The following is a 15690-nucleotide window of genomic DNA, read 5'->3' as shown; positions in this document are numbered from 1 at the left end:
ATATGTGCATAGCACCCAATATGATTACTAGAACCAGCCAACATTCAACCTTCTATGTGATACCGAGTTCAACCTACTAAATGATTACGTAGTCTAGCATTCACCAAATTCAAAGTCAAACTAATTCGTACTGCCGTTATCGTTAAAACTGCCAAAATTAGGGCTAATTTCATTAGTCTTCACTAAATTCATAATAAAAAATATATTCATTCTATCTTTACCGTTGCAACTGACAAAATGACCAATTCAATAACAAACTCATGTTTCAACATCTAATTACAATTTATAACAACAAGCTAACAACAATCTTAATAATCAGAAGTCCATCATAAAGAATGAAGGGAGAAACTACTAAAGAAGAAAGAAACGAACTTTCAAGTTCAAACTTTATCATCAAATTTTAGAGAATCTACAATTATAGCTGAGGTGGAAGCAACTTCCAGGATCAAGTTGGGACGATGAATCTTACCATTGTAAATATTGTGTCTGATGGTCTGGTACATCAAGTGTCCTTTGACATTAACACCGTGATGTTGAACATCATCAAATAAAGAAAATAATGGAACTTAAATTAAACATTGACGTAAATAATAAAGATAGACAATTTAAAAACAAGCAATTTACCTGTGTAAACCAGATTGGTTGCGCGCTCATTCAACCGTTTTTTCACACTTAGCTTACAACCTCTCAATTCTAAATTGTTTGGAGCCTCTATGTATATTAAATTAATGACATTAGCAATTGTTAGAGGTCTAAAATGAAACACATGAATAAAATTATTATTTTTAACATATTACTTACGTAGTCTAGTCTTCACCAAATTCACAATTAAATATATTCGTTCTAGTATTACCATTGCAACTGACAAAATTAGAACTAATTTTACTAATTTTCACCAAATTCATAGTTAAAAAAATATTCGTTTTACCGTTACCGCTTTAACTGACAAAATTAGAGTTTTGTTATATTTGTTTATTGACCTTACATATTTTTATGTTGTTCTTTTATAATCATATAATAAGTATGGTAGTGCGTATTAGTATAGCATAATGGATTGGGCAAATTTATTTTCACACTCGGTTGCTAACAATATTATTTTTATAATTAAAATATAACTTGAATTAAATCTATTAATTTTCAGATACTTTAAAATTCAGTCCAATGCGAATTGGCAACATACTAGTATCTTATAATCTCATGAGCATGCCACCTAAAAAGAAATAGAGGACCTAGAACATTATCAGAAATGAAGATTCAGCTAGTACTAATAGAATTTAATGTGAATTAGTAGATCCTACTCAGCATCTTGTAAATAATATGCAAGAATTTGTAATATAAGGTGTGTGCAGAATTATATTGCAGAAAGTAAGTGGTTTAATATAAGAAACTTTGAACTTCTACAAATGCAGAACCATCTCCATCTTTATCTTCAACTTTGGCTTCATAACTGTCTCCAGCTTTAGCTTTATCTTGAACTTCTACTTCAGCTTTTGAGGTTGTTGACTGATGATAGTTCAAAATCTTCTTATATATACCCTCGGGAACATTGTCTTTCCAAGATTTAAACACACCTGCCTCCTTAAGACATATTTCAATGTTCCACTTTATTCCACGATTAAACTTGAACATCTTTAGATCATGCACAAACTGCACTTTCTTATGCCCTATGGAATGATCCACACGTGTGACAAGGCTTTTTTATTTTTTTTGACAAAAACAAGTGTGAAAAGTAAAACCCATATTTTTAACACGTTTTCCTAATCCAAGACAAATTATGCCTTCTAATTGCATGCATCTTATTCAAATTATTAACGAATATATTTATATAAAGATTAATAATTTAACATAAAAATATTTTTAAAATAAATATTTATATTCAAGTATATATATTAAAAAAGAAAGACAAAAAATAATATACAAATATGCATCATCGTGCTATTAAATATTTTTATTATTAAAGACAAATATGTTAGATTAAGTTACTCATAATTGCTAAATCATGCAAAACTAATATTTTGGATTAGATTTGACTAAAATTTAAGATAAAATTTTAAATTATGCCAACATCATATAAAAGTTATATATTTTTATAACAGTTCTGACTTACAAACAAATCATAATTTCAAATTTTAATTTATTATTTATAAATTAAATTCGTTCACTTTACACCTTACCGTTGCATGTACACTTTACAACAACCCACATGTAACTACCTTTTTTCAAATATCAAAAATAAAATCTACTTATCTTTTTCAGTGTCAAATAGGAAGAAGTCTCAAATTATGTTTTAATTTTAAAAATATCAAAAATAAAAATTACCTTTTGTAATTCCCAATATATCAGAAGAAAGTTTCAAAACTATCTTTTTCAATATATCAAAAATAAACACTACCTAACTTAATAAATATCAAAACAGAATTTGAATTTTTTTTCAATTATTTTGATACAAAAAAAAACTTACTTTTCTTCCAAAACAAAAATATTTTTATAACAAAAACATCATAAAATCTAACATTAACAATTTTTCGTGCCTATTTATGTTTTCCATCTAATTCAATAATGAATCGCACTATGCTAGTGATAGGGTATATATTTACATATATTCTAGATGATTTTATTCTCATATTAATTGTATTTTGCATTGAATTGGATATTTATTTAATAGATTTTAATGTTTTATTGCAGGAGGTAAGGAGTTCCTAAACTTGGAAGAAATTGGAATAAAAAGCTTAATTTGGTGATTAATTTGAAGGAAATTCGGATTTGTTGGATTGCTTGCACTTGACTCACTGTTTGGGCCATATCTTGAGTTATAGAAGTCAGAATTGGGTGATCTTACAGCCCACACGAAGCTAAGAGAATTTTTGTTTTATTCAGAGATGGTCCAATATCAAAAATCCAACTGGAAAAGCCCAGAAACAGGGCAGAAAACAGAGCTGCGAATTCTCCTTGAAGATTCCAATTTTGTTTGGGAAACTGTTTTGTATTTCCTTGTAAGCATTAAAATCATATATATTTATAAAGATAGACATTAGAAGAGGAGGATGGTATTGTATAATGAGGTTAGATTAAAACACTTTGTCTCTTCTTCTTCTTCTTCAAGACTTCGGGATTGAAGAATTCATTGTATAACCCATCTTTATTTTCTTTTATATTTATTATGCTAGAGTAGATTGTATTCTAGAATTGAGTTGAACTCTAGTTGTGGTTGATGCATGATTTTTGATGATCTCTAGTTGATGAGGTTATTTGCTCTTACTTATTGAGTTGTGCTGATTAACAATAACAGGTCAGACGTGATTATGTATATTGTTTGAACCGATATCTATCTACCATCGGAAGTTGGATTTAGATGGTTGTGATTTATCCAATAATGATACCATGAAAATAGGTTTGATTGTATTTTAGAGAAGCCATTAATACTCGAAAGAGGTTAATGGTATTTTATAGGGCGCATCTTTCCTCTTGAGTAAATTATCTGATTAATTGGGGGAGAAAATCATAATTGCATTAATTCATGCTAGTGATGATACTTGATTCTAGTTATTTTTATTTGATTGTATTCTAGATTTTATTTGTATTAGGATAATATTAGTTTAATAATCTCCCAATTTTTATTGTGTTACTTGTTAGTTGGATTGAATCGGGAATAACTAGTGTTTGATACGTTTGTCTCTGTGGCATCGACTCTGACTTACCCTACTACATAGTTAGGAGGTTCAGTTAGATATTTTATTATTTGATAGGCACGCGACAGCCTTGTCAGCTAGATGCTTTGAAGGACGATAGAGATGATTGACTGATAAGAGTAAGAGTTTGTCGAATGCGAGAGTCGACAAAATCCAAATACGGGAGAAGAATATAGTCTTAACATAATATTGATTGATTAAAAAGTCAATAAATTAACTTTTGGTGATATATGTTTGTTGGTTATTCTTTTATAATATTTGTTTTGTTCATCGAACATGTTTGTTGTTAATTTTTATATGGTTTACTTTGTATACTGGTAAATATTATTCATGCAACACTTCGACAATATAGGTTTGGTCGGTTCAAAAACCTTTTAAGTGAAGGCTGTTTATACAATATTAAAAAAAAGGTTGATTATCAAGTTGGTCACTGAAGTGGGCTTAATGTATCAAGTTGGTCACTGAACTCAAAACGGTATCAAAATGGTCACTAAAGTCACCATAAATATCAAACAAGTACCTTGAAATATGAGTTCAAGTAGTAAAAATATTATTTATAAAGTTTTACACATTATTTTTAAATGTTACCACCACCAACTAAAAGGTTATGACTTCTAGTATTTAAAATAATATATTTATATTTTATCAAGTTTATTTATTATTTATATTTTATTATATAGTTATTTTCTTTGTTTTAATTAAAAATAAATAATAAATAAATTTGATAAAATTTAAATATATTATCGTAAATATTAGAAGTCATAACCTTTTACTTGGTTTTGGTAACATTCAAAAATAATGTGTAAAACTTTATAAATAATATTTTTACTAACTTATATTTCAAGGTACTTGTTTGATAGTAGTTATAGACCGCTATCTCATGGATTTAGATTGATATTTCTGCGGACAACCAATCCAAAGAAATTGGCGAAAGGAGTCACTAATATACCTCTGCATAAATTTAAGTTCATACATCCTGACATGATTAATGTACGTATATTAAGGACAAGGATATACTCTTGGGTATTTTTTACTCATACAAAATATTATCTACACACACTTACAAGATCCTAAACTCCATGATTTATATAATAATATTTATATCTCTATGTATATATATGTCGTTGCCTGCTTGATATACGTGGGTGGCTTCAAAATAATCTGTGGCGGTTGGAAAAATAGAGATATAAGAATCGTGACAGATTAGTAAGTTATTGAAAAGTTACTTTTAATCGTTAATTACATGTATAACTTATTTTCATTTTTTCACTCATGAATTATAGTCCAATTCTGAAATTTTATATATTAATATTGGTATTGCATCGAGATGTTTATAATATAAAATTTATTTCAATCTACAAATATTAATTTTGAATCATTGATATAATTTTTATAGGCTGCCGCAAATCTGTTTTATAAATATTAATTTTGAATCATTAATATAATTTTTATAAGCAGCCGCAACGTGCGGCTTCTCAACTAGTCATCAATATACTTATATAAAGGGGAAGCGAGGGGCATGTACGTGGCGCCTCTCAGATAGCTACGTCCTATTTTTCTAATTTTCTGGAATTTTTGGATAAAAAATATCAAAAATAAAAAGTATATCTTGGCATAAATTAATCTGATTCTGTTTCAGATTATTTATGGAATATAGTAACTTGCAAGTTTTTTAATCTGATTCTATTTTAGATTATTTAATTATGGAAAAAATTAGCACACAAGTCTCTCTGCACCTATAAATACGCCTATAGGTCGTAGGGTTTTGGATCATCTAAACACAACCTTCTCTCTCCCAATACTGCGACCCTACTTGCTGGTGTGCCATTGTTATGCAACGACATTGTAACACGTTTTGGGCAAATATGCTTTGTAAACAATTTTTCTTTGCCTATTTATCTTCTCCATCTAATACAATAATGAGTTATATTATTATTGATATTTGAATGGCGATAGAGATGATTGATTGACAAGAGTAAGAGTTTGTCGGATGTGGGAGTAGACTGCTATCTCATGAATTTAAATTAATGTTTTTGCGGACAGTCAATCCAAAGAAATTGGAGGAAGGAGTCACTAATTTACACATGCATGGATTGGAATTTAAACGTCCTGACATAATTAATGTTCGTATAACTAGAACATAATATTTATCCCTATTAAAACTGGGGATGGTTTGGGAGTTGCATCTCAGTATCTTTTTGACTTTTACGCACTTATGTTCTTGCAAGCTTACTGTGTGTTTTATTGGTCAATCAATGTATATGGCTAAATGTCATCAATCAGTTCTCTTAAAGAGCCGTATGATTTTTCAATCAGTTCTGTTAAAAAGTCGTATAACTTTTACATGTAGGTCATGGTGTATATGTCTAAGAAATAGTGTTTGAAAATTAATGACAATGTTAGTGAAAAACACGATTACTTTTAAAAAAACACAATTAAAATTAAGATTCATCATGCTTTAGATCGTTAATTATATGTAAAAATTTATTTTCATTTTTTCACTCATGAATTTTAGTCCAATTTTGTAATTTTATATATTAATATTGGTATTGCATCAAAATGTTTATAATATAAAATTTATTTTATTCTACAAATATTAATTTTGAATCATTAATATAATTTTTATAGGCCGCCGCAACGCGCAGCTTCTCAACTAGTACTTATATAAAGGAGAAGCATGGGGCGTGTAGGTGGAGCCTCTCAGATAACTCCGTTCTATTTTTCTAATTTTCTGGAATTTTTGGATGAAAAATATCAAAAATTAAAACTACCTTTTTAGTTTCGGATATATTGAAAGCAAGTTTCAAAACTATCTTTTTAAAAATATCAGCAATCAAATTTACCTACCTTTTTTAGTATAAAAAATAAAAACCTTTTTTAGTACAGATATATTAGAAGAAAGTTTCAAAATTACCTTTGCAATATGTCAAAAATAAAAACTACCTCTCTTAATAAATATCAAATCAGAATTTGAAAATTCTTTTCAATTATTTTGATACAAAAAAAGGCTTACTTCTTTTGCAAGACTACCATATTTTTGGAAAAGGTGTATATCAAAAACAGAAAATATTTTTGATAAGCCGGTCATTTCTCAAATCAACCCCTATAAATTGAGGTCAGACATCATAAAATTTAACATAAATAATGTTTTTGTACCTATTTATCTTTTATATCTAATACAATAATGAGTTACACTGTTACACCACGCAATATGCTTTGAATAACGATAGTGATAATTGGCTGATAGGAGTAAGAGTTTGTCGGATGTGGGAGTCGATAAATCCAAACACGAAAGAAAAATATAGTCTTGACATGATATTGATGGATGAAAAGGTCAATAAATTAATAGCTAGTGATATATGTTTGTTGATTATTCTTTTATAATATTTGGTTTGTTCATCGGACATGTTTGTTGTTCTTAATTTTTATATGATTTACTTTGTATACATGAAAATAGTATTCATGCAACACTTTCACAATATCTGTTTGCTCGGTTCAAGCACCCTTTAAGTGAAGACTGTTTATACGGTATTAAAAAATCATAGGTTGTTGCAAACAAGGCAAACAATGGTACTTATAGACCGTCATTTCATGTATATTGATGTTTCTGTGCACAACCAATACATAGAAATTGGAGGGTGTGACAATGTTAGTGAGAACATGATTACTTTTCAAAAAAAAAAAAAACACAACTTAAATTAAGATTTGTTGTGCTTTATCTCGTTAATTACATGTAGAAATTTATTTTCATGTTTTCACTCAGGCATTATAGTCCAATTTTGCAATTTTATATATTAATATTGCAATTGCATCGAAATGTTTATAATATACAATTTATTTTATTCTAATCACTAATATAATTCTTATAGGCCGCCATAATTTTATTTTATTCTACAAATATTAATATCAAATCATTAATATAAATTTTATAGGTCGCCGCAACGCGCGGCTTCCCAACTAGTAATAGTTATAGTAATGCAATAATGAATAAACACAATCCGAATTCTGCTGCCATTTAGATTTTTCTTGATAAAAAAGTCGGCTTCCTTTTTCAAAACTTATAGGCAAAAAGTCTAGGCCTAATGAGATCAATGCAAATGTGGTGGTGGCCAAAGATGGTAGTGGCAATTACAAGACTGTCAAAGAAGCTGTTGCAGCCGCGCCAGAGTAAATGCAAAATATAATAAAGAAAATGTTGAGATTGGAAAGTCCAAGCAAAATATAATGTTGACAGGAGATGGCATGGATGCAACAACCTTTAGTTCTGCAACCGTTGGTAAACACCTTTTCTTTTGTTCATGCTTAACTTTTATAAGGACGAAGCCAGCAAATATCTGTAAGGGGGGCCAAAAAAATTTCTTCGATACAGTAAAATTTTTCAACAGCACTGTAAAATATTCATTATAAAATAAATACAAAAATACTAGTAAAAAAATTATAGTAGAGATTTGCATTCTTTTAAATCAGGAAATTAAATTTATAATTGTGTCAACAAAAATATTTAGCTATTTCTCTTTATAAATATTTAAGTATAAAATGGTCAGAAAACTCATCATAATAACTCTAAGTTATACAGTAATCTTTAATTAGCATGTAACACACATTAAATGAAATTGTATTTTGACAATATCTCAAAAACTAAATATTATGTTTATTATACTTACTCCTTTTCAAAAAAAAATATTTATTATACTTACAAAAAAAATATTATGCTTATTTAGAAGATGACAAGTTATAATTTAAATAAGTAAAAATATTACGGATGATGAAATTTAAATTGAAGATGAGTAGATCAATATTAACATGAAATAATAAATTGATAATACAAGGACTAACTATTCTATGAAATTGAAGAAGTGAAGTGAGGTATAAGTTTCTTGGATAAGACCTCCACCAAAAATTTTTATTTTTAAAAAAGAACTATATTGACATTTATATTTATCACATATCACATTTTACGATTTTTTTTAAAATAGTATAATTGTATATATATGCATATCTTTGTTTATTTTTATTTTTAAATTTGGTCTAATACAATAAATTAGAAAAATCTAAGAATTAAAACTTTATTTTACAATGTTAAATATTTCTTAGAAGCGAACAAATATTTTTTGAGGGGGGCCAAATTTTTATATTTCTATAAATATATAGATAAAATACAATTTTTTTCAATATTATATAATAAAAATTACAATATTATGGAAACCCTAGGGGGGCCATGGCCCCTTCTGGCCCCTATGTAGCTTCGTCCCTGCGTTCTAGGACCTTATAAACATCCCCTGTTGTGGATCTATTGATACATTGGCATATAAATTTGATTAAACAGGATATTTTTTCGCACATCCAATTGGAATAAATCACATTCCAAAGTTTTTTACTGTTGGTTGTATTTGGCATGCAGCTGCTGTTGGATTTGGATTCATGGCACAAGATATCGGGTTCCAGAACACGGCTGGGCCTGAAAAGCACCAAGCTGTCGCCCTACGAGTTGGAGCAGATCAATCTGTAATCAACCGGTGTCGAATTGATGCATACCAAGACACCCTCTACACTCACAACCAACGCCAGTTCTACAGAGACTGCTATATAACTGGCACAGTGGATTTCATCTTTGGTAATGCTGCCGTTGTCTTTCAGAACTCAAATATCGTGGCTCGTAAGCCCATGGCTAATCAAAAGAACATGCTAACTGCCCAAGGGCGGACTGACATAAACCAGAACACAGGAACATCAATCCAGAACTGCGACGTTTATGCAAGCACGGATCTGTACCCTGTCAGAGGATCCATAAAAACATACTTGGGCCGGCCTTGAAAAGAATTCTCCACAACTGTTTCATGCAGTCAAAAATTGGTGACCACATTGATCCTGCAGGTTGGGCTGAATGGGATAAAGATTTTGCATTAAAAACATTGTACTATGGTGAGTACCTGAACCAAGGACCTGGTGCTGGAACCGCAGGTCGTGTGAAATGGCCTGGATACCATGTCATAACCAGTTCAACCGAAGCATCTAAATTCACCGTGGCACAGTTGATCCAAGGAGGATCCTGGTTGAAGTCGAGTGGAGTAAGATACACTGAAGGCCTCTAAGTTAGGATTCAGATTTGCATTTAGTCTAATTTTCGTAATCTAGCTAGGTTGTGTTTGGTTTGTAGCTTGTCCCTTGTCTGAACTAATAAATCAAAATAATAATTTTGAAATTGTCAGATAAATAAGAAACAAGAAAATCATTTGATGACAGTTGGAAGTTTGCCCCTCCAAATAATTCGGTTACATAAGAGGATGGTATTTCACCTGACTTGGTCTTTACTATTTCACACACCTCCATTCATATTCTGCAATATATTCCTCAGTCCTCTGGATATCCACCGTTCAACCATATCGAAATTTTGGTCTTACAAATCCCACCTTGACATTATCATCATAATGTGATTACATTCTCATAATAAAATTAAGAACAAATATATAAAGATGGAGTTTACGGCTGCGACATTAGGCATCATGTGGTTATTATTTTTCCCAATCTTGGGGTGTAAAGCTCATGAAGGTGCTGGCGGTGGCGGTCTGTCTAATTTTGCGCCAAGTTGGGTGAGTAAATTAATTTCAGATGCCATTTTTTATTTTTTTTTGAATATTAACATGGAATCTGTGTCGTATTCGGGTTAAAATTGTAGATGACTGGTTTTCAAAGAGGACCGGAAACTGCTGGCACGTTATATGGTCTTCCAAGTCCCTCGCCGCCTACCCCTACAGGTCCTCCAGCTACCCCTTCAGGTCCTCCAGTTCAGCCTTCAGATCCACAGCCTTCGACGACGCCTCAGCCTTCAGATCCAACGGGGCCTCCTCCTTCAGGTCTAGATGCATCACAGCCTCCAGCTACTCCAGCAGCATCACAGCCTCCAGCTACTCCAGCAGCATCACAGCCTCCGGCTACTCCAGCAGCATCACTGCCCCTATCGTTGCCTCGTTCTTTAGGTCCCCCGGAACGTTCAACGTCTCCCGATATTACGGCTCCTCAGGGTTCGTTCCATAATGCTAATCTCATTATTTCATATGACTTGGACATGAAAACAGGCAGCTACAAAAAAATATGTGCAATAGTGAAACTGCACTAATCAACAACTCCAAACTAAAATCTCCTCAGGGGTTTCAGATGCGGACTCAGGACAAAAACTGGTATAGTATATGGACGAGACACGGGTAGTCTCTTGTCCATATAATAGGACTCAGGACAAAAACTGGTATAGTATATGGACGAGACCCGTCCATACTATAGGACTCGGGACAAAAACTGGTATAGTAATGGACGAGACATGGGTAGTGTCTCATCCATATAATAGGACTCAGGACAAAAACTGGTATAGTATATAGACGAGACATGGGTGGATTAACTACTTATCACTTTGAGAAACTTGAAGGAAATTTGTTAGGATAACTAATTCCCTTTACAATGGCATGCTTTACATATATAGCCTTCTGAACCACATGAGCAAACTTAGTGTTTGATTGAGAAACTGCATTTCCTTTTATACTACATTGCTGACATGTTTTACAATTTGATGATCTCACTTTTTACAAGCCTTGATACATTCTATCTAATTTAAGCCGTCCTTATTGTATTGCATAGATTGTGAGAGGGCTTATTGTCATCATCACAAGTCTGAACACATCCATGAACCTATTCATGGACCTCTTACCCAGCCAATGTTTAATATGCCGTAAGAAGCAGCAGCAAGATTTAAGACGACAGAGACAGCAAAATCACAGGCTAAAGTTGTTGCAGAAAATGGCAACGCAACATGTTTCGCATACAAGTGGAATAAATTTAGTCTATGAAATAATTAGTTTTAGAGACCTGTTTCAGGAATTGCCTGATATTTATCAAACATATAAACTCATCAACTAACAACATTCTATTTTCTTCCTTTATCATTTGTTTTGCTTCTTTCTTCTTTTTTTTGAGTTTTTTCTCATTTACATGGCATGATAATGTAAAGTGTTTAAGCTAACAATTTTCTTTCGTTATCGTACTAAATACATTTTCTTCTTCCTTTATGATTTGTTTTGCTTCTTTCTTCTTCTTTTTTTCTGAGTGTTTCTCATTTACATGGTGTGATAATGAAAAGTGTTATGTCTTATGACTTACCGTGTGACTTATTAGATTAGCTCAGAACTTAAAATGTCTGTTTAGGTAAATTTGACTTACTAATGACTTATGAGTTATTAAAATTATAATAATATAAATAAAAATGATTTACGAGTAATTTATGATTTAAGAGTATTTTTTATCAAAAAAAAGTTCAAAAAAATTTAGTCACCGAAAGAAGTACGTCAAACTAACTTCTAACTTTAAGTTAGTTTCTCGTTATTTCTGACTTTAAACCGGCTCCTAACTTATTACACAAACACATATTTTTCAGCTTAAAGCCAAAAATGACTTAAAATCCGGAATTTAAGCCCCGACAAACAGGTGCGTTTGGTATTAAGATTTGTTAGAAAATAATATGATCCTGGTATTGGTCACTTGATTGAGCTGTTTTTCGCCTTTAGAAAATGTTCTTGAATAACACTGTTGGACAATAGATCTTGTGTATTGATGAAGGGACCAGGTCCCTGGCAGCCGTATGCCAGGGACTGGTTACCCAACAGCCACATCCTCGGCCGTTGGATGCATATCCAGCGGCCAGGATCATACTACAATTTTAATATGTCCAGCGCTTTTTTAGCGCTGGACGGGGGAATCCCTGTCCAGCGCTAAAAAAGCGCTGGACATATTAAAATTTTAATATGATCCTGGCCGCTGGATATGCATCCAACGGCCCAGAAACTGATTGTTGTTTAACGCGTCCACAGCAGCCGGCTGCTGTGGACCGCTGCCCATTGATGAAACCAGGATTCTCCCTTGTATGAAAGTGTAGCCATAAACAAGGCATCCAACTAGTTGAAAGCAGCTTGGATACACTAACTTCATCGTGTAAAAGCATCAAGTGAAATTATTATGAAGCAACTTTGGATTTGAAAAAACAATGCAAAAACAAAAATTCTAAAAGAGTTGGCCACATCAGTTATAAATAAGATAAAAATACGTTCTTGCTAATCACTATTACTGATTTATAAAGGAAAAAAAGAGAGGAAAATGCCGGATCAGTTATAAATATTTATTATATCAAGGCTTTCTTATAATTATGATTTATATAATGAATCCAATTAATTTAAATATTGTATATTAATTTTAACAACAATTCTGAAACCTTTTTTTCATGTACTTTTGTTGAGAAAAAAATAAATTTTAAAAATAATAATTTGCAGAAGACCTGAAAATATGTAGAAATTAAAGTGACATTAACATCTAAACAAATCTTCTTCTTCTTCTTTTTTAATGGAAGTCCAAACAAATCTTATTTTTGAACAACAGAAAATATATTTTACAGTAAAAAATCCCAATATTTTTTGCAGTGATCTGATTAACTAATTGAGTGAAGTTGGTAGCATTCCCCGCCAAATAAATCGGTTAAGCTAGAGGATGAGATTGGGATGAATTGGTCTTTACTCTCACTCAAAAAACAAAAAAACTTACCAATCTTCTCAGTGTCTGTAACAATATTGTCTAGTTCTTACAAAACCTACCTTTACATCACCATATTACTTTGATGACATAAATAAATATGAACATTAGATTTGTAACATCTCTTATTTTGTTCTTGTTATTATTTTCTTGCGAAATTCTTTTTAGTAGAGCTCAAGATCCTACTACTGGTGGTGGTGAAAAGCCGATAGCGCCGCCTCCTCAGGCTGCCAGCTGCAATGGAATTTTCATATCATATCAGTTTGTGTCAAGAAAAAAAGAATACCCTCATCTGAAAAATGCAACTGCACAACCATGGGCATTTAAATCCACGGCTACAGTACTTAATACAGGGACAACTGAAATGAAAGAGTGGAAACTGTTCATTAAGTTTCAGCACAAGGAGATTTTAGTCTCAGCAAGTGGTGCTTCTGTGGAGGATGCAGATGATATGCCTGCTGATGTTAGTAATGGAACTACTCTCACGGGTAGCGGCCAGTCGGTTTTGAAAACATCTATTGATACTGCCGGGGATCTTACTCAAATACAGGCTGAGATGAAACTGGTAGGCACTCAATTTGGTGTTAGGCCACCAGGGGTTCCTATGCCTAAAACAATTAAACTTCAAAATGATGGATATAAGTGTCCTGCGCCTAATCGTCGTGGTGGTACGTAATGTCTGAACAATGTATTTAATCATCAAAATTCTTAATTTTGAAGAAAATGCATGACAGGGTTGTCCTGTAAGGACTGTCTGAGACAACCCTGTCAAGTATTTTCGGGATTATTAGTTGTGACACTTTTGTGTTGTTGATGCAGCTAAAATTATGTACGCTTGCTGTGTGAAGGACCCGAAATTCAAGGTCAAAAAGGAAAAAACAAAGTTCTATGCTCGCCGAAAGGGTGATCTTGTTATTTCTTATGATGTCACTCAAGCTACTAAAAACAACTATCAGGCACAGGTAACTATGGAAAATAATCATCCACTAGGGCGTCTTGATCATTGGAATTTAACTTGGGAATGGATGAGAGGAGAATTTATTTATAATATGAAAGGAGCATATACTCATCTTAAAGATTATGCAGATTGCCTTCTTGGTCCTGCAGCAACTTATTATTCTGATTTGGATTTTAGTCAAGTCCAGAACTGCCAAAAAAATCCAGTCATGGCTGATCTGCCACCCGAACGAGCTAAAGACAAGATCATTGGAAACATCCCCTTCTGCTGCAAAAATGGCAGTCTCATGTCACCTATAATGAACAAAACAAATGCCAAAGCCGTGTTTCAACTTCAGGTCTTTAAACTTCCTCCGGATTTGAATGTGTCAAGTATCACACCCCCATCAAAATGGAAAATTGAGGGAATAGTTAGCACAAACTTTAAGTGTGGAAATCCTTTAAGAGTAGCTCAAGCGCAATTTCCTGATCCAGGCGGGCTAGATGAGGTGAGCTTAGCGGTGGCTAGTTGGCAAGTAGTCTGCAATATAACGCGTCCTAAAAAGGGAAAAACTAAATGCTGTGTTTCCTACTCGGGTTATTATAACGAATCTATCATACCTTGTGACACGTGTGCTTGTGGATGTGATGATGATTCAACATGTCGCAAAAATGCAGCACCCATCCTTATTCCTCCAGAAGCTCTTCTTATCCCTTTCGTAAACAGGACAGCCAAGGCCTTGGCTTGGTCAAAATTAAGGCATAAACGAGTACGTAAACCATTGCCTTGTGGCGATAATTGTGGAGTAAGCATTAATTGGCATGTTAGTACAAATTACAAGAGTGGATGGAGTGTTCGAGTCACACTTTTCAATTGGAAAGAAAATAATTTCCAGGACTGGTTTGTAGCTGCTCAGTTAAAGAAAGCTGGCCGTGGATTCGAAAAGGCTTATTCTTTCAACGGAACATTGCTGAGAAACCTCAATAACACCATCTTCTTGGAAGGCCTTCCGGGGCTGACTTATTTGATGGCAATAACCAACGGGACTAATCCACGAAAAGATTATCTGGTACCTGGTAAACAACAATCCGTGCTTTCATTTAATAAGAAAAATCTTAGAAACTTGAAAATTGAAAAGGGAGACGGATTTCCCTCGAAGCTGTTTTTCAATGGGGAAGAATGTTCACTTCCTAAAATTTACCCTATACCAGATTTTGGACATAAAACATATGCAAATTCAGTACTTGTACTCCTTTCTTTAGCTTTTACTGTATTATTCTTTTTGTAAATCACCTTAATTGACTTTGATCTTGCTTAGTGCTCTCCTAGCTTTTGTTTCAAGTGTTAAACCTCTTGTTTCCTTGAACAAAAGTTATAGTTAGTCCTCTGGTTCCCTGGTATATTTAAATCACATACAAATTTACTAGATTAAGAACCAAAATTTGTCTTTTAAACACTAAACTATAACTTTAGGCACAATAAATATTCCACAATAGG

At 32.4% G+C, this 15690-nt stretch overlaps 2 protein-coding genes and 1 pseudogene across 2 annotated transcripts; all 3 read left to right on the top strand.

Moving 5' to 3' along the window:
- Positions 1-7256: 7256 nt before the first annotated feature.
- Positions 7257-9931, top strand: LOC108198195 (pectinesterase/pectinesterase inhibitor-like; annotated as a pseudogene).
- An 80-nt stretch (positions 9932-10011) lies between these two features.
- LOC108199215 (vegetative cell wall protein gp1) lies at positions 10012-11745 on the top strand. Its single transcript, XM_017366943.2, has 3 exons — positions 10012-10279; positions 10366-10711; positions 11319-11745. Exons 1-3 carry the CDS (start codon positions 10163-10165, stop codon positions 11411-11413), a joined length of 558 nt encoding a protein of 185 aa, XP_017222432.2. The 5' UTR covers positions 10012-10162; the 3' UTR covers positions 11414-11745.
- A 1611-nt stretch (positions 11746-13356) lies between these two features.
- Positions 13357-15481, top strand: LOC108198192 (COBRA-like protein 10). Its single transcript, XM_017365959.1, has 2 exons — positions 13357-13924; positions 14076-15481. The coding sequence occupies exons 1-2, from the start codon at positions 13357-13359 to the stop codon at positions 15479-15481; spliced, it is 1974 nt and encodes a 657-aa protein (XP_017221448.1).
- Positions 15482-15690: the final 209 nt, after the last annotated feature.

Source organism: Daucus carota, chromosome 8 (genome assembly GCF_001625215.2).
Source record: "Daucus carota subsp. sativus chromosome 8, DH1 v3.0, whole genome shotgun sequence".
Taxonomy (NCBI): domain Eukaryota; kingdom Viridiplantae; phylum Streptophyta; class Magnoliopsida; order Apiales; family Apiaceae; genus Daucus; species Daucus carota.
The sequence above is the reverse complement of the archived record's forward strand: the minus strand, read 5'-3'. Positions and strand labels throughout refer to the sequence as shown.

Coding starts and splice junctions, on each gene's coding strand:
- LOC108199215 (XM_017366943.2), top strand. CDS start 10,163: ATGGAGTTTACGGCTGCGACATTAGGCATCATGTGGTTATTATTTTTC. Junction 10,280..10,365: donor CTAATTTTGCGCCAAGTTGG/GTGAGTAAATTA, acceptor TTAAAATTGTAG/ATGACTGGTTTTCAAAGAGG. Junction 10,712..11,318: donor CGATATTACGGCTCCTCAGG/GTTCGTTCCATA, acceptor TGTATTGCATAG/ATTGTGAGAGGGCTTATTGT.
- LOC108198192 (XM_017365959.1), top strand. CDS start 13,357: ATGAACATTAGATTTGTAACATCTCTTATTTTGTTCTTGTTATTATTT. Junction 13,925..14,075: donor TGCGCCTAATCGTCGTGGTG/GTACGTAATGTC, acceptor TTGTTGATGCAG/CTAAAATTATGTACGCTTGC.